The sequence below is a fragment of the Zonotrichia albicollis genome, chromosome Z, assembly GCF_047830755.1.
Source record: "Zonotrichia albicollis isolate bZonAlb1 chromosome Z, bZonAlb1.hap1, whole genome shotgun sequence".
NCBI classification, from domain to species: domain Eukaryota; kingdom Metazoa; phylum Chordata; class Aves; order Passeriformes; family Passerellidae; genus Zonotrichia; species Zonotrichia albicollis.
In genome coordinates this window covers 62,806,645-62,830,019 of record NC_133860.1, presented here as the reverse complement: position 1 = coordinate 62,830,019, position 23,375 = coordinate 62,806,645, and the positions used below count along the sequence as shown (strand labels likewise).

Below are 23,375 nucleotides of genomic sequence, written 5' to 3'. Positions count from 1 at the left end.
AGTTTTTACCTCTCAGTGAGGAGAAGTTGTGTACAGGAATCCTGAAGCAGAGCATGGTCAAGACATTTTCTTGCATAAACAATTTACATATTTACAGTATGTAGGGAGATGTGTAGGGAAAAGATGGAAGCACTCCTTTGCCATGATAGTTCTGCCTTTACATCCCACTTCTTACAGTTGTTTCATTGTTAACTGATGATAAGAAGTTGGATTCCTGTGTTCCTTTTGAGTTACCTAATGATCTTGTTCTTTGTCTGATTGTGGTACTGGACACAAAATGATCCCTTAAATTTCGTCTTTAGCTTTTCCACCATACATACCACAGAGCATCCAATTGCAAGGTGCTTTCTATTGCACTGAGTCATGTGAGATACATCTGCACATGTATCTGTGGCTTTTGCCCTTGGTACCTCATTCACTTTTCCTCATCACATTCTTAATGTACCTTGTGGAGTGAAATTCACACCTGTAACGTGCGTTCATGGTACACCCAGAATATATATCTCCAGTACCTAATCCTACTCCAGATAATGTCTTCTTTTCTGGAGATTTCTGCTAAGAATTCTCAAGGACAGGATGTTTTGGGAAAGATGGCAAAACTTGCTGAAGAAAATAGGGATTATATTATTAGCCATGGCCTGCTTTATGGCAAGTCCCAGAAAGCAGTGACACCACAGTGGCCTCTAGTGGGTTGTGTGGTCGCTTGTATTCCGTCTGCTCTAAGTCTTGTACAGGCCTGTTGAGCTGGTTTTTCAAAGAGGAAGTTGTGTTAGGGCCAGAAAGGGGTGGTGGCTGTTGGAGACATGTTGCACACCATGCAAGCTGCATGCAGCATGAGACCTGCCTGTTGGAAAGTGCTGACTTTGCAGGCAGAACTTATTTGCATGTGTGTGAGTACATATGTCCAAAGTGTGTTTGTGAATGGAATGTAAAATACTGAGAGGAGTTCAGTATTTGGCTAATATGGGATATCCCTGTTAGTCATCTGGAAAAGGTGGTAAAATCCAGTATTCAAAATGTGGGGAGGGATTGGGAGGCTTTGTTTAAATGATAATCAACTTAGAAAATAGGCTCTAAATTGAAGATAAGTTTGTAATGCCATTATATATGGTAATGAAAAAGGCAAGACTTCATTTTTCAGGGGACAGCTCTGAGGCTAGGGACTTTCTAATTATTGTTGCAGAGTGCAGGCTTGATGTAATGCTTCTTCATGGAGTAGTTAGTCATTGTAAATATGTAGAAGAAAATTGAAGAAATTTGGCAAATGTTGTCAAGGTGTGAGGAGGACTGCTGAGGAGAGATAAATTAATCTAAATAATGCAGCTAAATCCCAGTTAAGGAGATGGGGGTAGTGGGAGAAATGTGAGTGTATGATTTGAATGATGTAAATGTCAAACAGATTTTTCACTTGTACATGGTGATAATAGACAGGATTGAGAAGTGAAGGCCCTGTGTATCCCAAAAGATTTTGCTAAGGAAAATAGTGCAAAAGCACTGATTTCTAGAAGGAATAAAGGAAGTACTGTCTCTGGAGAGAGTTACCAGGCTAGACAGGAGATTCCAGGGAGGAAAACTTGTCCTGATTTTGGTTAGGATAGGGCCTTTTTAATTGTAACTTTCATTAATCGAGTCATTAGAGAGCTCTTAGAACATTATGCGTTTGGACAGAAACCTTCAGTGCCATTCTGTAATGAAACTTTTGAATTTGCTACAGTGTATTTCTCATTTCCAAGACTCTTCCTGTTTTTTTCTTTCAGCTTTTAGTAAGAACATTACTTTATTATGTTTACTTGAACTGTGTGGGAAGAGGCTGCTGAGCTACAAGTTTTGCTAGGCTTGATTTCACTTTTACCAACTGGTGCAGCTGATTGTTAGGTTACTATAAGAAAATGGCTTTTTTCTTCATTTTGATCAGTACATCAGTCAGTTTTGTAGGACTAACTTTTGATTTATGTTTGTATTGAAGGTTTGGCTGGGGTAGTTTTTTGTTTTGTTTTGTTGCTTTGGTTTTTTTAATAATCTAGGCCAAAACCACTATCAGCTATTCCTGCACTGAAGTAGTACACAAGGAATTGTAATACTCATTTCAGGAATGCACTCTCCTGAATTACTTTTTAATGTTGAAAATTAAGGCAGCTCCAGGACAGAATTTTTGTCAGCTTTGTTTTGCAGTAGTAGTTGAGATAAATATGTCCTGGAGTTGAGTGAAATAAATAAATTAATTGATGTTAATGTCCAGGTAATGGACATATGTAAAAGCCACTCACTAGCAGGGAAAAATTAAAGCTAGGTCTTGTGTGGTGTGTTGATGTCTACTATCATTCCAATGCCACTGCAGTAAAATCTTTAGTGGGACGTTCTGTAGGCTTATCATAGACAAAGAATGTGCATTGTGAGAAGAAAAAGAGATAATGTAAGGTTTCTTTTATAGGTTTTTAAGGTTTCTTATATTCTTTATATAAGTTTTTTTTCCTTGTTCTTGTTTCTGAATATGTCATATATAAAAGTGAAGTTAAAAACTTTCAAATTAATTTGCATTAAAGCTTCCAAAGTAAAAATCAGCTTGGTATTTCATTGAAACATAGGTTTTAATATAAAAGTAAATCTTTGCTTTTTCTAATCCAGTGTAATCTAATTGCAGTTGATGAGTAAAGAGTCTCCAGTCTCTGTTGGAAATGATGCTTACATTGACCTTGATCGGCAGGTATCTAGTTTTAGATGTTTCCTTTCTTTTGATCATAGCATGTCAGTGGTCATAATTACTGCATCTTTTTTTTTTTTTTCTTTAATCATGAAAGGGTGTTGTGGAAAAGTAAAATAAGAAGCAAAGAATTAAATCTCAGTATTTCAAGTCCTTTAGCTTTGTAAATTGAGTTTGATTCTATTGTGTATTTAAAGGATATAGGAAAGTTGATTTGAGAAACCAGTCTAGCTGTATGATATAATAGTACAAAACTGCAGATTGGTAGAACTCTTTAGGCATGGAGAAAGAAAGAAAGATAAAAAAGATGTACTATTTGAATAAATGTTTTTATCTGTTTCCTATTTCCAAAGTCAGTTAAAAAAAAAACCAACAAAACACCAAAACAACTGCTTCTAGGGGAATCCTGGAACTGCTGCAAAATGGAAGTTTTCAAATACAGTCATTCCTGGTCTGATATATTTAAAAAATTTACAAACCAAAATTTTTTTACTAGCTTGTCCTCATGCTAACACTGTCCTCCTTCCTCAGATTTTTTCTAATTGAGAAGAAGAATAGTACAGTGGTGCTCACTGTGTTCATCCATTATGCTTTCTCTGCAGAAAAATGTAAATTCTTGCAGATTAAATTAATTCTTTGTATGTAAACAGGCTCATAAGAAATTAACTTGCAAATGGAAGGTATGATGCTGTTTGAGAAAGCTCATTTAAACTTCATCTTATATAATAGTACGTATATATCTGTAGTACATATATATCTGTACCTAAATATATAACATGCATGCACCGGTTTTATCAGACTAGTTTTCTTGTAACTATGTTTTTTATGTTATCTTAACTGCATTCATTTGCAGGCCAGTGAGACATGTATCTTTAAACATTCAGCCTTTGAAGGGAAGTCTCAGAATATTTCCCACTGCTTATAAGGTTCAGTGCCCTTTTTTAAAGAGTAGGCTTCTCATGTCACAATCTAGTTTTATTCCTGTTGTGTACTAGAAGTAGCTTCCAGAGGCTAGAAGGATTTTACCCTAATTGTTCATTCCCTGTATTCCACCTTCCAGTCCCTTTTGTATTTCAAATGTAGATTGAAAATTGAAATTACACACTCTTTGCATCTGTAAAGAAAAGTGGTATTGACAGGGGGTTTTTTTGTGTAGAGATTTGGTGAGTTCTTCAGACCCAATTTCTCCTGGAGTTTTTGACTCAATTTATAGAGTAGATGTGTTAATTCTAATACAAAAGGAAATGTTACTTTTAGGTTTATTTTCTTTTTACTGATACAAAAACTGAACAGTATTTACGTCTGCTCTCTTTTTTTTTTCCTTTATATGAAAGGAATTGCTCAGTTTTTAAAAATGTTATGTATTACCCCAATGTAAAAATAATTTTACAGGCTGTAGTCCAGAATATTTTTACATGGATCACAGAGAGTGATGAAAATTTAAACATTTCTTCTTTATGGTAGCTGAAGAAAACTACAGAAGAATTAAATGAAGCGCTTGCAACAAAAGAAGAAATTGCCCAGAGATGTCATGAGTTAGATATGCAGGTAAGTTTGCTATAGAATCTGTATCAATTTTGAAGTGGAGAAAAGTTTTGTGAACTTTGTGGTGGCAGAAAATAAGTACTAGCATATTGAAACACAGTTTATAGAAGGGGGATGAAAATGTCACAGTAATTGTTTTGTTTTCACTTGTGCTAGCAGAATGAATATCATTGTTTTCTTATCTTGTTGCTGTGTTGTCAGTATTATGACTCATACTAGCAAAACTTCTTCTCATTCAGTTAGGATGTGTTTGACCTGTGTGGTAAAACTTTTGCCATAGAGAACTAATACAAGTTCTGATGCTGTAGTTACATCCCAGTCAGACGTTGCTGTGGACCATTAAATGTGTATGGGTTTAGACTAAGTCTTACTGTAATTAAATCAATACTCATCAGGAAGACATGAGGAGTGTGAAAGAGGAGCACTGAAAGGTGTTGCTGTTGCAATCCTTCTTCGAAATATTAATTCAGATTTCTTGTAGTTCAGTAACTGTTGGAGTTAGTAAAGCTGATCTTTGTTTGTTGTGGTTAATATATGAACCCATGTTTCAGGTCTTGGAGCACTTTGGGTTCTTTCCCTCTTTGGGACTGTGTTTCTGTTTCAGGCCTGCTTGCAGATGGCCTTTACTGTCAGGAGCTAGTTTTATTTGTTGTTAGGGAAAGGATGCAGATTTTATTATAATAAGTACCTGCTGTCAGAATAGACTTTTTCTTTAAATGCTTATGTGAAATGCATAAAATAATAGTTATGTTTCCTGAGTTGTAACTTTGCCCCTAATGTTGCAATATGTTGGTTTCATCACATAGCAATTGAATACCTATTAAATTATACAACGTATTCTTGTGAATTGTGATTAGTGAAGCCTGCATGTTTCTATTTGTGGCGTCTGTTGATATTTCATTATGAACATGAAAAAATACTGCTCTCTGTACCTGGGTAGGTTAATTTTTCCTCTTCATACTTTTATTACAACAGGTTGCAGCCCTCCAAGAGGAGAAGAGCAGCCTGCTTGCTGAGAACCAGATTTTGATGGAACGTTTAAATCAGTCTGATTCCATTGAAGATCCCAACAGTCCTGCAGGTCGTAGACACCTGCAGCTGCAGACACAACTAGAACAGCTCCAAGAGGAAACATTTAGGTAGAAAAGCTACACTAGGTTAAGGTGTTTGTTTGTAGCTGGCAATAGAGGTGACTTAAATATTTCTGGTTCTGCTGCAAATGTGAATTAGTATGATGGATGGTGTATAGCCACAGTAGTACAGTTTTTAAAGTGATGTATACATTATAATTTCACTCTTTACAAGGTCCAGCATTTAAAAAAGCACAATTTCTTAGTGATGAAGTGCTTTATATGTCACTCTACTGTGAGTTACTTTTAATTGTTTTGTATGCAGTCATTTCACCCATGTTTTGCAAAGTCAGTGAGAATGAAGAGTAGCATGCTTTCCTTTTTGCAAATTATTCTGGTTGTATTTTTAAGGTCTAGTAATTCCTAGAAGAAAGTTTGCTATAGGCTGTACTGCTGATGGCATTATCAACATAGGAAAATATGTCCTTACCTGAATCTGAAAACAAATTTCAGAGATAATGAAAGATAGAGATTATCCATCTATGAGTTCTGCACTTTATTTGCATTTCCCCAGTATGTTAAAATGCAGTTCCTCTTTAAACATCCTTACTGATCCTCTTGACTGTTGCTTTCAGACTGTGTCAGCCTGTTCTGCTGAAGAAAGCTGGTTCACTTAACCATCACCTTTTCATTCTCTTTCCCGTACTTTCCTTCTCCTTTGTGAGTGAAATTATAGTATTTATTTCTTTACACTGCCAGCTTTTCTTTTGTTATCTTCTTCTCATTGCCTTTTTCCAATTCTTACAATATATGCCATATTACTTTCCTTCTTTTTTCTGTTTTCCAATTCCTCTTGCTAAGCCTTCTTTCCTGCTTGTTCTGACATATCATCTCCTATCAGTTCCTTGAAAAACATTCTGTGTTTCTCTTTCACAGCAACTGGTGCCTGGATTTTTCTTTTTATATGTCTACCATGTAAAGGAATAAAGTAATGGTGTTGTCCCCTTTTATCTCTTCTGATTCATCTCCATGGTCTGCAGTGATTCCTACTTGAGTCTGGTATCACTTACTGTTCAAACAGATTTTGTCCCTGTGTTCAATATTTGCACTGTCTGTTACTGTAGTTTCAGGTTCTGAAGGTCATTCTGAACTGTTTTCATATGTGAGACTCATTTCTGGTCTCCTTTACCTCTTTCCCCTGTCTTCATATTATGTGGCTTCTAATGGCAACTTGTATGTGTTGCTTCCAGCTCTACCTGATCAAGCAGGAAATTTGCACAGTTTAAGTGGTGCCTTGTGCAGTACACCACTTTTCCTCCTAGTCTTGCCTCTTTGTGCTTTGACTGTCATGGTCTGTCATGATCCAAATCTTCATTGTTTCTGCTTTGGATCACTCAAAGATTTTCTCTTGTCTCCATTCTTGTAGATGGTTTTTGGACTCCTTGACTTTGTTTTTCCCTCATGCCCTTATCTCCTATCCTGGATTGTTTTTGTTTTAATTTCAGAGCAAAATCACAGTGGGACTTTCTGTTTCAGGTTGCGTCTTCTTCTGTTCATTCAAAATACGTTGAAAAAGTTTATTGCTTACTCCATTTGTTCACTGCCAGGTTAATAGAGCTTTGGCTATGCATAGTGTATGTAAGCAGCTCAGCAACTTTTACTTGCTAACTAGATAGCCTGGTTCTCCAGATTTACTGGCCATGAACAGGTTCTTTATGAGAAAATAAATAAAGCCGCTTCAGTGAGAGGTCTATGGCATTTATAACATCTTACAATCAGGTCAGCATTTTTGGAGGTAGATGAGTTGGACAGCTGAACAGAATAGAATAAAGATGTTATGTTCGAACTCTGGGTGTCCGAAGATGAAAAAATATTAAAATTTCTCCTTAAGCTTCCCTTGTGGTAAACTACAATTATAGAAGGAAACCTCAGGTTTTGTTTTTATGGGAACATAGGTTACCTTGTGAATTTTCAAGTAGAAAGACTGATATTAAATTGGGAGCATTGATAAAGTCCGTCTGCTTTTACATTTTGAATAAACACATTGTGTTGTTGTTTAACTTCACTGCAGCAGGAGGCCATTTCATATGTTCTTAGATGGGCTGATGAGGAAAGGTAACTGGCTCAGGATGAGAAAATATTTCCTGGGTTTCTTTCCATTCTTACAGATTAGAAGCTGCAAAAGATGACTATCGAATACGCTGTGAGGAACTAGAAAAGGAAATTGCGGAATTGAGACAACAAACTGAAGAGCTTACTACACTGGCAGAGGAGGCTCAGTCTTTGAAGGATGAGATAGATGTACTCAGGTAAATTTTGTTCTGTTAACTCTTTTAACTACTACTTTTTAATCTGTACTTAATAATTTGTGTACTTAATCTACATTATCTTTTAAGTAATTTATATTAAACATTTTCAATGCCAAGATTCTTTGGATCCTCCAGTTTAAGTACACAGACTGACACACAATTCGACTTGAGTAAAATAGTTGCTTATTTTGTCAATCAATAACTATAATTCATCAACAACTATTGTCAATCAATAACTATTATTAAACTTAATAATTCTATGCCAATTAATGGTTATAACAGGGCACCCAGTGGTCTCTTTGAGTATGCAGTATTCACCTTCATCATGCCTCAGGCATCTGTTCTCATCAGAAAACTAGGCTGTTTCCTGTCCTGGGTATGCATTGTTTGGACTTTGAATGATGCTTTTGGTTTACCATGTAATATTAGTGTGAACTACATCTGTTGCAGCTCTCATTCCCAATGCATTTTAGCAATGAAAGTTGTCATGATTTGATGATATTAGGGGTTTGTAGAGTGGGACAGCCACTTTACTATGGAGCACATTCCTTCAGTATTGGCATCTATTTCCATGGATTATTCAGAGCGGAGAGATTACTCATTCTCTCCGGCAAGACTTATTTAATACTGCTATTCCTGATTCACTGGCAGCCTTCTACCAAAGCTGTCTGTCTTTATCCCTTCTGTCATTAATATAAGAAATGAACCCATCAGACTGCATAAACTGTCTGGGTGGCATGGGTTCAAAGAGCCATTCCTTGTCCCAGGAGAGAGGCCCTGCACCTCACTGAGGATTAAACAGAGCAGGCTTGCCTCAATGTCCCATAAACCGACGCATTAATTCAGTGGGAGGTTCCCTGGGTTTCACAGGAAATTGAGTCTGTAAACTGGTTGATTCTAAAATGAATCTGGGAACAGTAATAGTAGCAGAGGTCTTTGGGGGAAGTGAGGTCCATTTTGTAAGCTTGGAAGTGCAGCAGGTAGATTGGTAATACTCTGAAAAGCTGAAGTCTGGTGTTTCTTTTTCTTTTGTCCTTTTTTTTTTTTTTTAGAAGGAGTTAAGTTTCAAAACTCTTACTGTTCTTCTGTGTCACCAAGTACAATTTATCTAGCAGAGAGATCTTTATTATTTTAGTCCTGGTTATCATTAAAACAAACTGAATGGCAGAAACTTTTCTTCTTTACCCTTGAAAAATTTAGGACAGAACATGATCTAGAATTGAAAGGTAATGAGTGGGAGTGAGGTTGTTTTAGCTATTATTTTAAGATTGAAAGCAGATAAGAAAGTTGTGTTAGGAAGAGGGATAGAGGGTCTAAGAGAAACTTCAGCAGCAACTTTTAGAGTTGACAAATAGTTCAGGGGAGAAAACAGACAATTAAAAGTGAAAACATCAGTAATAGGAGGATATGATTGCTTTATTTTTCTTCCCATGAATGTCTTCTGCATTAAGAAAAAACTGTGAAGAAGCATTTTAAATTCTGTTAGTTTTGTTAGTTTTTGGAGTTCAAATTTGATACAAATCTGTCCCTTCAGGCATTCTTCTGATAAAGTAGCCAAGTTAGAAAGCCAAGTAGAGTCATACAAAAAGAAATTGGAGGACCTGGGTGATTTGCGGCGGCAAGTGAAGCTTTTAGAAGAGAAGAATACAATGTACATGCAAAATACTGTGAGCCTGGAGGAAGAACTAAGGAAGGCCAACGCAGCACGCAGTCAGCTGGAAACATACAAGAGACAGGTGAGGACATCAGTGCTATAGTACTCTGTATTGTTCAGCACTTTGTCTTCATAACATGGCTAATGCTTCAAAGTAAGAAAAAGCTATGTAAAAAATAACTCCTGTTTAAAAGACTTCCATGTTTTATAGGTACTTGCTACCTTTTGTCCTTCTTTCCTGCAGCTTGTCATTACTACAAGTTTGTTACTTTTTCAAAAAAGCAGTATTTCTTGCATTTAAAAACTTAACAGATGTAAAGCTTCTTTTTTCTAAAATGATTCCAAATTCATATTCAGTAGTTGGGCTTGAATTAGAGGCTGTCCTTTCAGAAAAAGTATTCCTTTTCACTTACAATTTTCCAGCAGTGAGGAACACACCACAGTTGAGGTAAGTTGTTCCTGTGGTGAAATAACTTTTTTTTTAAGGTTCTAGTTGCTCTGATACATATGAATTTTTCCACTAAGCAAAGAGAAGCACATATGTCATCCTTGTTGTTTATATGCACCTAGTGGAATACAAAATGTGTCAGCAGCACACTCTGTGGAGTGAAAGGCACCTGTTTATCCTCTTGCTTGTTCAAGTGCCATGTGATGCTGTTTGTGTAAAGGTGTATCATGTGCTTAATCTTCTTTCTGCCTCTTTACTTCAGGGACACGATGTTGTTCTGTTGTTCTTGTTACAGGGCTGGACAGAGTATGGTTTAGTAAAGCAGTAGTGCCTGCTCTGTATTTCTGCCTGATTGAACAATCACAGCAGAGGGGTCCCTGTATGTCAGTTTATCATAGAATAAAGTATAGAAATAAACACTAAACAATACTGAAAGCCCAGGAATTATGTGTCTCCCTAAGACTTGATAGACTCTTTCCCTGCAGTTCGTGATCTCGGTGTTTAAAACAAGTGGTTTCAGCCTATGTGGGCTAATTTTAAATACAGCCCAAATGATTTTACCAGAAAAAAAGGTTGGAGAAGAAAAATGGCCCAAGGGGCAAAGAGAAATGCAATGTAGAAAGGAATGGCCTTCCATTTCTACCAATGAGTAGTATCAAGTTTACTGGCAACCCGATATTTCACTCCGTTAAACAGCTGAGCATGTGATACTGTTGTGTAATCTCAATATCTGCATTTGATTCTTCTTATTTCACCAACCAAAAGGATTTTGGAAGGGCCAGTCCCATCAGTTGTGCTGCTAAAGTACTCCTTTTCTTCGGTGTGTTTTATATGTAGGGCTTCCTGTATGAGGAGCTGTTGTTTGCTGCAAAACTGCTTACTGGCTGAGACTGGAATAAGCCTCTGTTGTCCTGTGGCAGATGTGTTTTTCTTCACCTAACTATGGTGTCTCAAAATAAACACTCTGTGTTTGTCTTCAGTGTTTGTAAGACTGGGCTCCTTTTGAAACCTGCCTGTGATTCATAAGCCACAAAATTATTTTTCTGGGAATCCTAAATTGTGCTATCAGAAGTAAGTTGGATATAAGGCTTGTGATGTTATGTCACTGCTGAGTACTAGTGTGTTCCTGTAATGGAATATGTCTTGTCTGGTGCTTGAAGGATCCAACCTGACTCATGAGGACACCATTAGAGAGCTATTTCTTTGGCTTAGAATCATTGTGCTATGCAGATGAAAGTGGGTCATCCAAATTCCTCTAGTAGTCTGCAAGGAAATTGCATCTTCACTGCATAGAGCAGTCTCTGTGAGGTGAGGTTGAGTGGTAGTGTTTTGTTTTCGCTCTTCTGAGAGCAAGCACAAGCCTTTTCTAAAAAAACTTTATTTTGGAATAAAGAATTGAAATGTAAAGACCGCGGGATTTTTTTTTTTTGTAATTTTAATTCAGCCCCTTTGTGCATGTGCTTTTTGATACATAGTTAACAGTATGTCTTGCTTTCCTTTGTTGCAAGATTCCTGCTTTACTCATTCCATACACAGATAATGCTTAGTGAATGTGATGGCAGTTAATTTTCTTTTAATCTTCTGCATTACCATGAAACTGTATGTTTTTCTATACACTCACAAGTCTTTATTTCCTGCAGTGTTTTTCTGCATACCATTACCTACCTTAGCATGATTGGTTACAAACATAAATACATTTCTTTCCATTTGAGGTGAAAATACTAATAGTTTGCAAGTGGTGGCACTGTCACTGGTGAAGGTCTGCCGTTGTTTTGTTATAGCTGCAGTTATTCTGATGGTCTCAGTGATAAATGTCACATTTGAAAAATGAAATATTTTCATATCTAACATGTTCATTTCTTTAATCTCAGAAAATGCAGGCCTGTGCTGATTTTGCATCCTTTAATTTAGGAAAAGCAGCAGCAAAGTCCTTCTCTAAGTCTTAGGACCATGCATATTTTAGGCCTTGTAGTTATTTTGCTATAGTTGTACACATTGAAAATAAAAGGCCATTAGAACCACTAGGCAATCTTGATGTAGATATGGCTACTGCTTTAATCACTTCCCTTTATATCTAAAAGCCATGAGAAAGCCTTCTTATAAACTGATTCAGAAGAAGCTGTAGATCTTTAGCTGAGTCTTCATTCAGCTTTTGTATTTGCAGGTCAGTCTTTATTTAGCTTTTTTGCGCTCATGCTCTCTCCATTGTGAGCTTTAGTAGTGTTCTGGGAATAAATCTTTGCTAGTAAAGGCTGAAAGTTTTGAAAAGGCAAGACTTCACTGATATACCTTCTGTTGTGCTTGCCTTTCACATTTCTGCTCACTTAATTTTAAGAGTTGTTTAGTGATTTGTAGTTGAAAGCATACATGTGGCAGTGTTTCTCACTGAAATAAAAAAACCTGTTTGGGGCCTGTGGCTGAATCTTTATGTTAGTGTATTAAAAATTTTTAGGACTAACCATTTCAGGTTAGGGAATGTTAGGAATGTTACCTGGCTGCTTAAACTAGTAGCTGAATTCTGAGTGAGGCTTATAAAGTAAAGTTAACGAAAAATGTAGATAATTGGCTTTCTTCAGAGTCTGTTCTTTTTACTAGGCTTTTCAGAATGCAGAAAAAAATTTCTGCTGTTTCTAATCTTGATTTTTAGAACTACATGGGGTTTTTTTCTGTAAACCTTGAGTTTAAATTCTTGTTTTAGATGTAGTGAAAATACTTCACATTTTTTCTTCTTTTGCTTGCACTAAGACCTAATATTTGAATGCTTTTTATTTATTCTGCTGAAACACAGAACAACTGATGAAAGAAGTTTTTCGTATGTCCTATAAGTAACAATTTCAATTGTTTTACAACTTGAGTTGTGGTGCATTGTAATTGGCTACTTTGTCTTGTGTATTTTGTTTTAACATTTGCAGACACATTATTGATTCTTGTTCTCACAGGCAGTTGAACTACAAAACAGGTTATCTGAAGAATCCAAGAAAGCTGATAAATTAGATTATGAATGCAAACGACTGAAAGAAAAAGTAGACAGCCTCCAAAAAGAAAAAGATGTAAGTGCCAAGGTGTTATTTTTTTTAGTAACAATAGCAACTTTGTATCATTTATAACACAGAGATATGGTAATTATAGTTAGCAGTCTTTTTAAATTAGGAAGTCTTTTTTCCTCCAAAATTTTCTAATGTTTGTGTACAAAATAGTTTTTAAACCTAAGAGTTGTACAGCATGGAATAAAGTGACTGTACAAAATCATATGCAACCCATTTTTAAGAGGAAAAGCCTTAATATTTGCATCTGAAGTTGTTTCCTGACCATTTACCATGAGAAAGTTAATAAATACCCAGAGTAATTATTATGTATTCTGAAAAGCTATTTACAACAGGGTTTCTGCAGTATCATCCTATAACTAAATTCCTGTTGCTTTTTTTCCCTAAGGCATTCTTTGAGGTACCATAAGCATGGTTCTGTTAGTGGAATCATCAGTAGTATAGGAAGAGGCTTAGTAGTTGTGTAGAGGGAAATGTCCTTTGTGGCAATCTCAGCTTTTATAACAGCTCATTGTTGACCTGTCTTGTACTGCCAATGTGGAACACACAGGGTAGATACGAATTTATCCCCTTCCTCTTGTGTCATTTGCTGCTAGTGATTCTGTGATTAATTGCTTTGTACTCTCTTCCCAAGACTGATCCTTCTGACTTCTCTTACACACTGTCGTTTCTCAACAGTTAATTTCAGCTTATTCCTTATGAATGTATATGCAGGAGGTTCAAACTACAAAAATCAGTGTCAGCAATTGCAGCTAGCAGTTTCTTAGGCTTGTTTTAATTACAAGTCCATTGATCAAACTATCAGAAACTCTGCAGGCTTTTCCTCAATAGTCATGGTTTCATGTCCAGTTATTTCCAAGATTTCCAAGCCCAGCACTTAAATATAATTTGAACTGAAAGTTGTCAGTTACTTTAGGTTCATAGGCCATTGATTCCCATTTTTTGTTAAATTTTCAAGCTCTGATGGACACTTGACCTTCACTTCACTTGCATCTGCCCTTCAAATCAGGCTGGAATGCTCATAATAACTGTGTTGGTATTGTGCTTTGGCTTTCTTTCCTGCTTTTTATTTTTAAATTGGGTTGTTTTTTTTTTTTAATTCTTTTATGTTGAACAATGGTTAAGTTGTTTCTGTGGCTTATCCATGGCTCAGTGGACCATTTCACCTTGCACAAAGGATCTGAATTGCAGGCCATTGTCATATAGTTTTCTGATTTACCCCCTGGCAAGCAGCTTGTTTTTTGAGCCGGATGTTGTTCTTAAGTACATTCTTTTGAATGGATATGCACCTGTGAGAAGTAAATTACAGCTATAATTCCCTCATTAGGTGAGTTTAGTGATTCACTGTATTACCTGCTCTTTCTGTTCTCTGTTGTCAGTATGTAACAGTAAAGTAGCCCACCGCAGTCACAAACTAGTCGTATTTTGTGTATTTTGTCAGCTCTGTCTTCTCAATAGTTACTGAAAGTGATTATATTCTTTTCCTTATGTTCTGGCAAAGCATGATAGTGTTTGATATCTTCATCAAAGTAGCTTGGAATTTTACCTCTGTGTTGTGTTATAAGTACTATAATTATTGAGCTGCTTGTACCAGTGAAGCCCTAGAGCTTTTTCTAGTCACTAAAATATTCTGCCATTTGGCAATCAACTGTTTGTAAAATGAAATACTGTCAGCCAACACAACTCCATACCTATACAGAGGCAAGGTCTATCTTGGACCATTTAGTAATACTGAACATCTGATTTTGGAGCAAACTACATTTTTGATCATTACATAGTAGCAAATTTCTTTCCTTTTTTTGACTCTTGGCAACCTTCTGGACAAAAACTTGGTGTTATCTGTAGATTCTCAATTTTTTTGCCAAAAGGGTAGTTGTGCCAAATTGAAAGAGTATTTGCCTGATGCTACTGAAAGCTCATCTGTCTGGATCCCAAGGTGATCAAGTCCTGTTCTTCAGTTCTCTTTGGACCAAATCTTAAGCAACAAGTTTTCTTTTGTAGCCAAGGCGCTGATGAATGCAAAGAACAGTAGACACACAGGAGGAATGCGATATGAAAATGTTGCTCACACTTTCAGTGGTGAAAGACAAAGTGAAGTAAAAGCAGTTTGTTATGTTGACTCTGTACTTACCTGCTCGTTATTTCACTCCTGGCTGAATATTTGATTCATGGTGAGGGAAAAATCCGTAGTCTCTCAACTGTCTTTCATTTCTCTTGGAATCAACCCCAATGAAGGGAAAACAGCTGAGTGGCCCTATGAATACTGTTTACTACCTGATACCAGAACTTTGTGATACTAATACCTTGTTTTTGTAAGCTTATACTCCTGCTATTTTCAGTCCAGTAAGATCAGCAACCTTTCTCCCAGAAAAACCCCAAACCACTGCTCCTGTGGAATATATAATACTTACATTTATTCCGTTATGGAATAGACTGAGATACCTTAATTTTAAAGTAATTCCTAGAGTTTCATTGAATGATTTTTAAAATTTTGAAGGCTGTTGGAGATAGATTTGGACTGCCAAGACTGATATTCATTCTCTTTCCAATTATTCAGAGATTAAGAACAGAAAGGGATTCTTTGAAGGAAACTATTGAAGAACTTAGATGTGTACAAGCTCAGGAGGGTCAACTCACCACTACAGGTAAAGGACAAATAAGGAGATTCAATGCCTCTTTTCTTAAGTGTACATGAGTTTGCTGTAGAGTATTAAATATGCTTTTTTTTAGCACAGAATAAATTTAAGCTCTTCTAAAATCAGTAGTGTAAAACTTCAACTATTCATAGCTTCATAAACAAGCAAAAGCTTTGAATGTTATTTGCATCAATCAGAATTTTAGTCTCCTCTCCAGTGGGATATTTTTATAGTGTATATCTGATTTCTATATAGTTACATAGTTTTCTTTATAGACAAATTTTCTCATGATGTTATAGTTAATTTGTATGTATAATCTTGCGCACCTTTGTAGTATAAGATAACGAGCAGGAAATAAATTGTAACATTATTTCTTCAGAATGGATGAAATCAGATGTAATGGTTCACCAAATGAAATGCTTTTTGTCTGTCAGTCTTTCTGTAGCCTGACTTTGTGTCATTTTACATTGTCTAGCAGTAGTGTGAAGCTTCTAGAATAATGTCTACTTCTTGTCATGTGAAAAAGTCAGTGGTATGCTTTTCCTTACTCAGGATTGATGCCTCTGGGAGGACAAGAACCTTCAGACAGTTTAGCAGCAGAAATCATTACTCCTGAAATAAAGTAAGCTAATGCATGCTTTGTTTTACTAACCTCTGCAATGGTCATGGGCAAGTTGAACATTAGTCAGCAATGGCCTGGCAGCCAGGAGGCCCAGCTGTGTCCTTGAGGGCATCAGGCACAGCATCAGCAGCCAGGCAAGGGAAGGGATTGTCCTGTTCTGCTCTGCTCTGCACTGGAGCAGAATCCTGTGTACAGTTTTGGGTGCCACAATATGGAAAAGACATAAAGCTCTTAGCATCCTAAGGAGGGCCAAAAACATGGTGAAGGGCCTTGAGGGAAGCCCTGTGATGAACAGCTGAGGTTACTTGATCTGTTCAGCCTGAAGAGGAGGAGACTTAGCAGAGATTTTATCCTTCCTCTTGAGACAAAGAGGAAGGGTTAACACTCATCTCTTCTCTGTTGTGACCAGTGGCAGGACCTGAGGGAATGGTCTGAATTTGTGTTGAGGAAAGGTTTATGTTGGATATTAGAAAAAGTTACTTGTTTGTTGCCCTGTTCTGATTGCCTGTAGCTTGATGATGGTACCACAAGATTTGAGTATTTTTGAGTAAGAATTAAGGGGAAGGCTACAAGGCAGATATTTGGTGCATGTGTTATAGACCACTTGTCTAGGATACTATGCTATAAGCAGCTGGGAGAGGTCTTGAGATTGCTGGCCCTTCAGTTTACCATATGGCTACTGCAAATGCAGCACAGCAGAAAGGGATCAGTCTGGAAGGTTCTTCAACTGTGTGGAAGATAACACAGCTGCTGAGCAAGCCAGCTAGGGAAAATGTGGACTCACTGTGAACAGGAAAGGACTGTAGATTATATGATGATCAGAGGCCTTCTTGGGCACAGCAACCACTGAATGGTAGAGTTTTTGATTCACAGAGAACTAAGGAGAGAGGCCAGCAGAATCTCCACTTTGGAATTCTGTAGGGCAGACTATGACCCATTTACCAAGCATGGTCTGGTTTACAGAGTTGCTTGGAAGTCAGTCCTGAAGGGGAAAGGAGTCTGGGAGGGCAGGAAGGAAGGTGCAGGAGCACTGGCTGTCTCCGTGTGCCAAATGGTGAGCCAGGAAGACTGGCCTGGCTGCACAGAGAGCTTTGGCCAGAACTCGGGATAAAAAAGATTGTATCATGTTTGGAAGAAGGGGCAAAGCCACTCAGGAGGTATACAGAGATGTTGTGCTGTTATGCAGGGAGAAAATTAGATGAGCCAGAGCCCAACTAGATCTTATTCTGGCTACTGCCAATAAAAGACATTTTAAAATGTTTCTATAAATGCATCCACTTAGTTAAATGAGGGTTAAGGAGAATCTCAATCCCTTATTGATTGCAGGGAGAACCATACCAATAAAGGATAAGGAGAAAGTTGATCTATTTAAAGCCTCCATTGCCACAGTCTTTGATACTAACACCACTGATCTGGAAGACAGATGCAAGAAACTTAATAAAGTTGCTGGAATACAGGAGGAAACCGCTCTGCTATGCCTACTTACAGCTATGCTACCTGCTGTGCCGCTAAGGCACCTGCAATTCCATGGGCCTGGCTGGCATCCACTGAAGGATACTGAGGGAGTGGCTGCCTATGGGTGTTGCAAAATTCACTCTTAAACAGTTTTTGATTGTGAAAGAGAGCATCTCTACTTGCTACTGTAGCAAGTAGGGCCAAGAAAGAATTAAGAGTCCACCAGAGTGGGCCGAGAATGATTCTGCCTGAGTGCTTCAACTTTTAAAGAGCCCGGGGCAACCTCCCAGCCCCTGCCCCACCATTCTGTTTTCCAGCTGCAGAAGGAGAGGAACAATTTTGGTCACAGATAGACATGGAATACAATAACATTTTGAGTTACTCAGGACAGTGTTGATCTTCTGGAGGGTTGAAAGGCACTGCAGAGGAATCTGAACAGGTTGTATCAGTGGACAGAGGATAGTTGTATGAAGTTCAGCATGGCCAAAGTCCTGCCCTTGCATCACAACAATGTGTATAGTGCTGCAGGCTTGGAGAAGAGTGGCTGAAAAGATGCACAGTGGGTAGTAATTGTCGAGTCATAGAACAGCTTGGGTTGGACAGGACCTTAAAGATAATCTTGTTCCACCTACTGTGCCATGGGCAAGGATACCTTCCAGTACACCAGATTGCTCAAATTTCCATCCAACCTAGCCTGGAATACTGCCAGGTAAGGGGCATCCAGAACTCCCTTTGTCATTGTCTCCAAACCCTCAAAGTAAAGAATTTCTATTTCATATCTAATCTAAACCACCCTTTTCCAGTTTAACCTTTGTCTTGTCTCTCCACGCTCTTATAAAAAAATCTCTCTCCATCTCTGTTGTTGGCTCCTTTCAGGCGCTGTAAAGTTGCTCTAAGGTATCCCTGGAGTCTGATCTACAACTGCAGCCTCAGCTCTCTGTCTGCTTTAATAGAGGTGCTTCATCTCTGTGATCACCTTAGCAGCTTCCTCTGGACTCACTTGAATTAGTTGACATACTTCCTGTGCTGGGAGCCCAGAGCTGGATGCAGGTTCCAGGTGGGCTCTCCCCAGAGCAGAGCAGAGGGGCAGAATCCCCTCCCTGCCCTGCTGCCCACGCTGCTCTGGATGCAGCCCAGGGCACGTTTGGCTCTCTGGGCTGGGAGTGCCCATGGCTGGGTCATGTCCAGCCTCTCACCCACCAGCACCCCCAAGTTCTCACAGGGCTGCTCTCCCTCAGCACATCCCCAGCCTGTGCTGATACATGGGATTGCCATAGGCTAAGTGTAGGACGTTACACTTGGCCTTGTTGAATATCATGAGGTTTTTATGCCCAACTTCTTCAGTTTGTCCATGTCTCTGTGGATGGCACCTGTTGTTCTGGTGTGGATTTGGTGGTGTTGGGTGACAGCAGCTGAACATGAACCATTGAGTGCCCAGGTGGTCGAGAAGGCCAGTGGCATCCTGGCCTGTATCAGCAATAGAGGGGCCAGCAGGACCAGGGCAGGGATTGTCCCCCTGTAATTGGCATTGGTGAGGACACCCCTCAAATCTCATGTCCAGTTTTGCATCCTCTCACTACAAGAAGGACATTAAGGGGCTGGAGCATGTCCGGAGAAGGACAGTAGAGCTAGAGAAGTGTCTAGAGCATTAAGTCCTGTGAGGAGCAGGAGGTTGTTTATCCTGGAGAAAGGAGGCTCAGGGGTGAGCTTATAATTCTCTACAACTACCTGAAAGGAGGTTGTAATGAGGTGGTTTTTCCTGATGCTGTGCCAGGGAGGTTTAGATTGGATATTAGGAATAATTTCTTCACCAGGTGGGGTTATCAAACATTGAACCCAGGGAAGTGGTTGAGTCATCATCCCTGGTAGTATTTAAAAGATGTGTAGACATGGTGCTTAAGGGGCATGATTCTCTGGTGGACTTGGCAGTGCTGGATTTATGTTGGATCTTGATGATCTTAGGAGTCTTGTCAACCCAAAAGTTTCTGTGATTCTGTGTAAAAAGACTAAGACTTGAAATTACTTGCTCAGGATAATGCAGTAGTTTAGTGGCAGCTGAGATTACAGTCTTTCTTCACACTTGGTATTAAGTTTTGCATTCTTGGTTCTCCCTATATATTTGTTGAGCTGTACTCTGAGATCTGATGGGAGTACTGAGGTAATTTCTTTGTGTTATGTCTTCTGCAATTACAATTTAAGTTGGGTTTGTATTTGGATGTTTGAAGATATGATTGTTGTTGCAGCATCTGCCTTAAAAATATGATATTTATGTTGTTATTTTACTTCCTATGGTAAAATGTTTTCTGTGTTGTAGATATTGATATTCCTTTTTTTAAAAAAAATTGTGTTGTATGTCTTTAGGGAGAAACTCATCCGCCTTCAACATGAGAACAAGATGTTAAAATTGAACCAAGAAGGTTCTGACAATGAGAAGATTGCCTTGTTGCAGAGCCTTCTTGATGATGCAAACTTAAGGAAGAATGAACTGGAGACAGAAAACAGGTAAGAAATTTTGTCCTCTGCTTCAGTTGACCTTCCTACAGGCATCTGCAGGAGAAGAAAGATATGGATTTAATGGAATCAGTCCTGTGAAAGGCCCCAAGGATGTTATTATAGGACTGTAGAGTCTTTTGTATGAGTAAAGTCTGAGGGATAGAGACTATGTAGCCTGGAAAAGAGAAGGCTTAGGTTAGATCTTATCAATGTATCTTATCAAAGTATCTGATAGGAAGGTTTAAAGAAGGTGGAGATAGACGCTTGTCAGTAACACTCAGTAACATGGCAAGAGGATGTGAGCAGAGCTTAAAACACATTATATTTCATCTGAATGTGAGAATATACCTTTTTTTTTTCACTGTGAGGGCTGCAGGACACTGGAGTATGTAGCCCAGAGAGGTTGTCTCCGTCCTTGTAGATATTTAAAACTCAACAGGACATATTCCTTGGCAGCCTTCTCTAGCTGACCCTGCTGATTGAACCAGTCAGCACAGAGACATCTGTGAGACCAGACAGAGTGCATCAGAGCAGGCCACAGTATTTGGCTGATAGTGATGTGAAGCTGCTTTGTAACTAAGATTTGAATCTGAATCTGTTACTTATCTAATCTTCCCCAGTCTTCCCCTTCAACTGGGGGAGGTGCCTGATGCCTGAGAAAAGGTAAATACTGCACTCACCTTCAAGAAGGACAACAAAAAGAGCATGAGGAACTATTGAGATTGGTCAGCCACAGCTCGCTTTCTGGAAATTTTGCAAAGCAAGTCCATGTGGAATTTATTTTCAGCTGCATGAGGGACAGAAAAGTAATTAGCAAATGCCAATATGAATTTATTCAGAGCAAATCATGCCTAACTAATCCAGTTGCCTTGACAATGAAATGATTGCGTATGTGAAGAAGGGTGAGAGGACGATATTTAGCTTTAGCAAAGCCTTTGTTAAAGTGTCCCATGTTATCCTTATGTTCAGAATGCCTGGATATAAACTAAATAAGTGGCCAGTTAAATGGTGAGCAAAAAAAAAATTGATTGCACAGTGAACAGACAGCTGAGCCTAAAGTAGTATCGTGAGGGAAATGAAACCCAGCTGGTAACCAATTCCTCAGTCATCAGTACCAGCACTGTTCGTTACTTTTATTGATAACTTCACTGGTGAAAGGGGCTACTCTTAGCAAGTTTGAGAATGATACCACTTCGGGATGTCCTTTTGAAAGGGAGAACTGTTATTCAGAGGAGCTCAACAGTCCAGAGAAAGGAACTGATGAGACTCCTGTCCCTGGCTGTGGAGCAGCAGAGCTGGGGTCCAAGTGGGTGGCAACGGAGGATGTGTTATCTGGGGACCTTGCAGTTGACTGTGATCTGGACAGTCCTCACTGAGGTGCAGGCTGTCAGTCTGTGAAAATGATTGTTCACCTCATCAGAACTTATAATGATGATCAATACTTTTCACATCTGGACAGAGCATGTAGTTTTGGATTCCACAGTACCAGAGAAATGTGGATGTATAGAAGTGCAGCAGAATACTGCTGAGGTGAGAGACGATGTAATGTGTGATAGGTGGGATAAAACTGAGAACTGGGTTTGTCCAGGCCAAAGGACAGGTGACATAGATGAGAGTACTGTGAACTGCATCTGCCTGATGGGAAGGTAGAAAGAAGACAGATTTGGGCTATTCTCAAGAGATTATTAGGGGGAGGACAAGAGGCAACAGACAAAATATGGAGTATGGTCCAAACTCTAGTAGAGAAGCCCAAAGAGACTGTTAGACCTCTGTCCTTACAAGTGCTTGAACCTGGTACTGGATATGATTCCCAGCAATCTGCTGTAAATGCACCTGCCTTAAGGAGGAGGTTGGATCTAGGCAACCTGTGGACATCTCTTCCAACCTACAGGTTTATAGCTTTCAGTGATGGTGTAGAAGCAAAAGCTAGCAGCTCTCTCACAGTAAAACTGACTGTTAAAAGGTCTTCTTTCATGTATATAGAACTGACTTCTGCATGCATTTATGTTGTCCTTGAGGAATATGAGAATGTTCTGGATGAACATCTGGGTATTATAATCTCTGGAACTGCTGTAAGTTCTTAACTCCTGTTGTAATTTTCTTGTGAATAATTTATAGTATTGCATTTTTTTGTATAGATGATCTGAAAACACTAGACACTAAAAATTGATAAAAATCTGAGACTGCCTATTGCAGTTTGGTTTTTTTTCTGAAAAAGAAATTATGTCTCTTTCCTAGATTGGTAAATCAGAGGCTTCTGGAAGTACAGTCCCAGGTTGAAGAACTACAAAAATCTTTGCAGGATCAAGGTTCAAAAGCTGAAGATGTAAGTAGAAATGTACATCAAACTTACATTCAATTAGTTGCCATATTTGAAACTTTCACCTTTTTGTAAAAAAAAAAAAGTAAAAGAATTATACAAACTGAGATTTCTAGTAGTTTTGCATATGTATGGTCTTACCAATAAATTGTGCTTCTCTAACTAGGATGTAAGACAATTGTCTAGAAGAAAAAACCATCCTATGTAGAGAAGGTGTCATGCATGTTTAATTTGAATAATTGTGTCTGTTGCAATAGAAAACTCAGCATTTAAATTATTTAATTAGAATAGAGATCTTTGCAGGGAATTGAGAAAATGTTGATTCTTCATGAATAAAACATCTGAAGTTGTTTTGGGTTTAGTTTTCTTAATGAAAGGCCTTTCCAGCCACTGAAAGGTCCGTAGTTCTTCCTGTAAATGTAATCTCAGAATGAAAAGAGCCAGACAGTCCAAAACTAAAAAAGAAGTCAAATAATTAGGCCCTCAACACAATGCAGCTTTTCCTGTTTCTGTATACAGGATTAACTGTATTTTAAATGTAAGAATACACATTGTAGCTGAGTTAGCATGGAAAACAGCTTTCAGTCTTCCACTAAAAAATTGTTTATCTCCTGTATTTCAAAAAGGAAGCTCTATAACTTTATTGAAAGCAGCAATTTTTTGGACTGTACTTGCATAGTGTATGCTCACAATCTCAGTGTATCATGTTGCTAACTGGCAACAAACTGTAGTGTGCTGCTTTCTGTTTTTGTGGGTTTGTTTTAACTAATTTATATAAACTAGTGAAAGGTTTTTTTATTAGATGCTTATGTAAATTTAAATTTAAGAGTATGTTAAATTTAGTTTACCCTTTAAATTTTCAGAATAAACTATATGAATGTTAAACATCTAGTTGATTTTCATCAAGATTATTTTCCTGAGTAACTTACAATGTGTTTTAGAATGCACATTAAAATAGGTCTAGTCTGAGATATTCTTTGTTGTCTTGATTATTGGCCAAAATCTTTTCAGGGTGAACACAAATATGAAAGAATTATTCTCAGATACTGAGTATTGTAAATTATCTCTGTCAAGTTGT

General features: G+C 38.1%; 1 protein-coding gene across 5 annotated transcripts in view; it reads left to right on the top strand.

Moving 5' to 3' along the window:
- HOOK3 (hook microtubule tethering protein 3) overlaps positions 1 to 23,375 on the top strand; it is a 91,043-nt gene that overhangs the window by 41,699 nt on the left and 25,969 nt on the right. For 4 of the 5 annotated variants that reach the window (XM_005486245.4, XM_026792903.2, XM_074532616.1 and 1 more), the window contains 10 exons: positions 2,642 to 2,704; positions 4,166 to 4,249; positions 5,222 to 5,385; positions 7,485 to 7,625; positions 9,160 to 9,361; positions 12,667 to 12,777; positions 15,329 to 15,416; positions 15,960 to 16,029; positions 19,846 to 19,986; positions 22,216 to 22,303. In XM_005486245.4, the coding sequence (XP_005486302.1) occupies positions 2,642 to 2,704; positions 4,166 to 4,249; positions 5,222 to 5,385; positions 7,485 to 7,625; positions 9,160 to 9,361; positions 12,667 to 12,777; positions 15,329 to 15,416; positions 15,960 to 16,029; positions 19,846 to 19,986; positions 22,216 to 22,303 (1,152 nt within the window). The remainder of the gene's footprint in view (positions 1 to 2,641; positions 2,705 to 4,165; positions 4,250 to 5,221; positions 5,386 to 7,484; positions 7,626 to 9,159; positions 9,362 to 12,666; positions 12,778 to 15,328; positions 15,417 to 15,959; positions 16,030 to 19,845; positions 19,987 to 22,215; positions 22,304 to 23,375) is intronic. The other variant, XM_026792904.2, reaches the window with a different exon arrangement.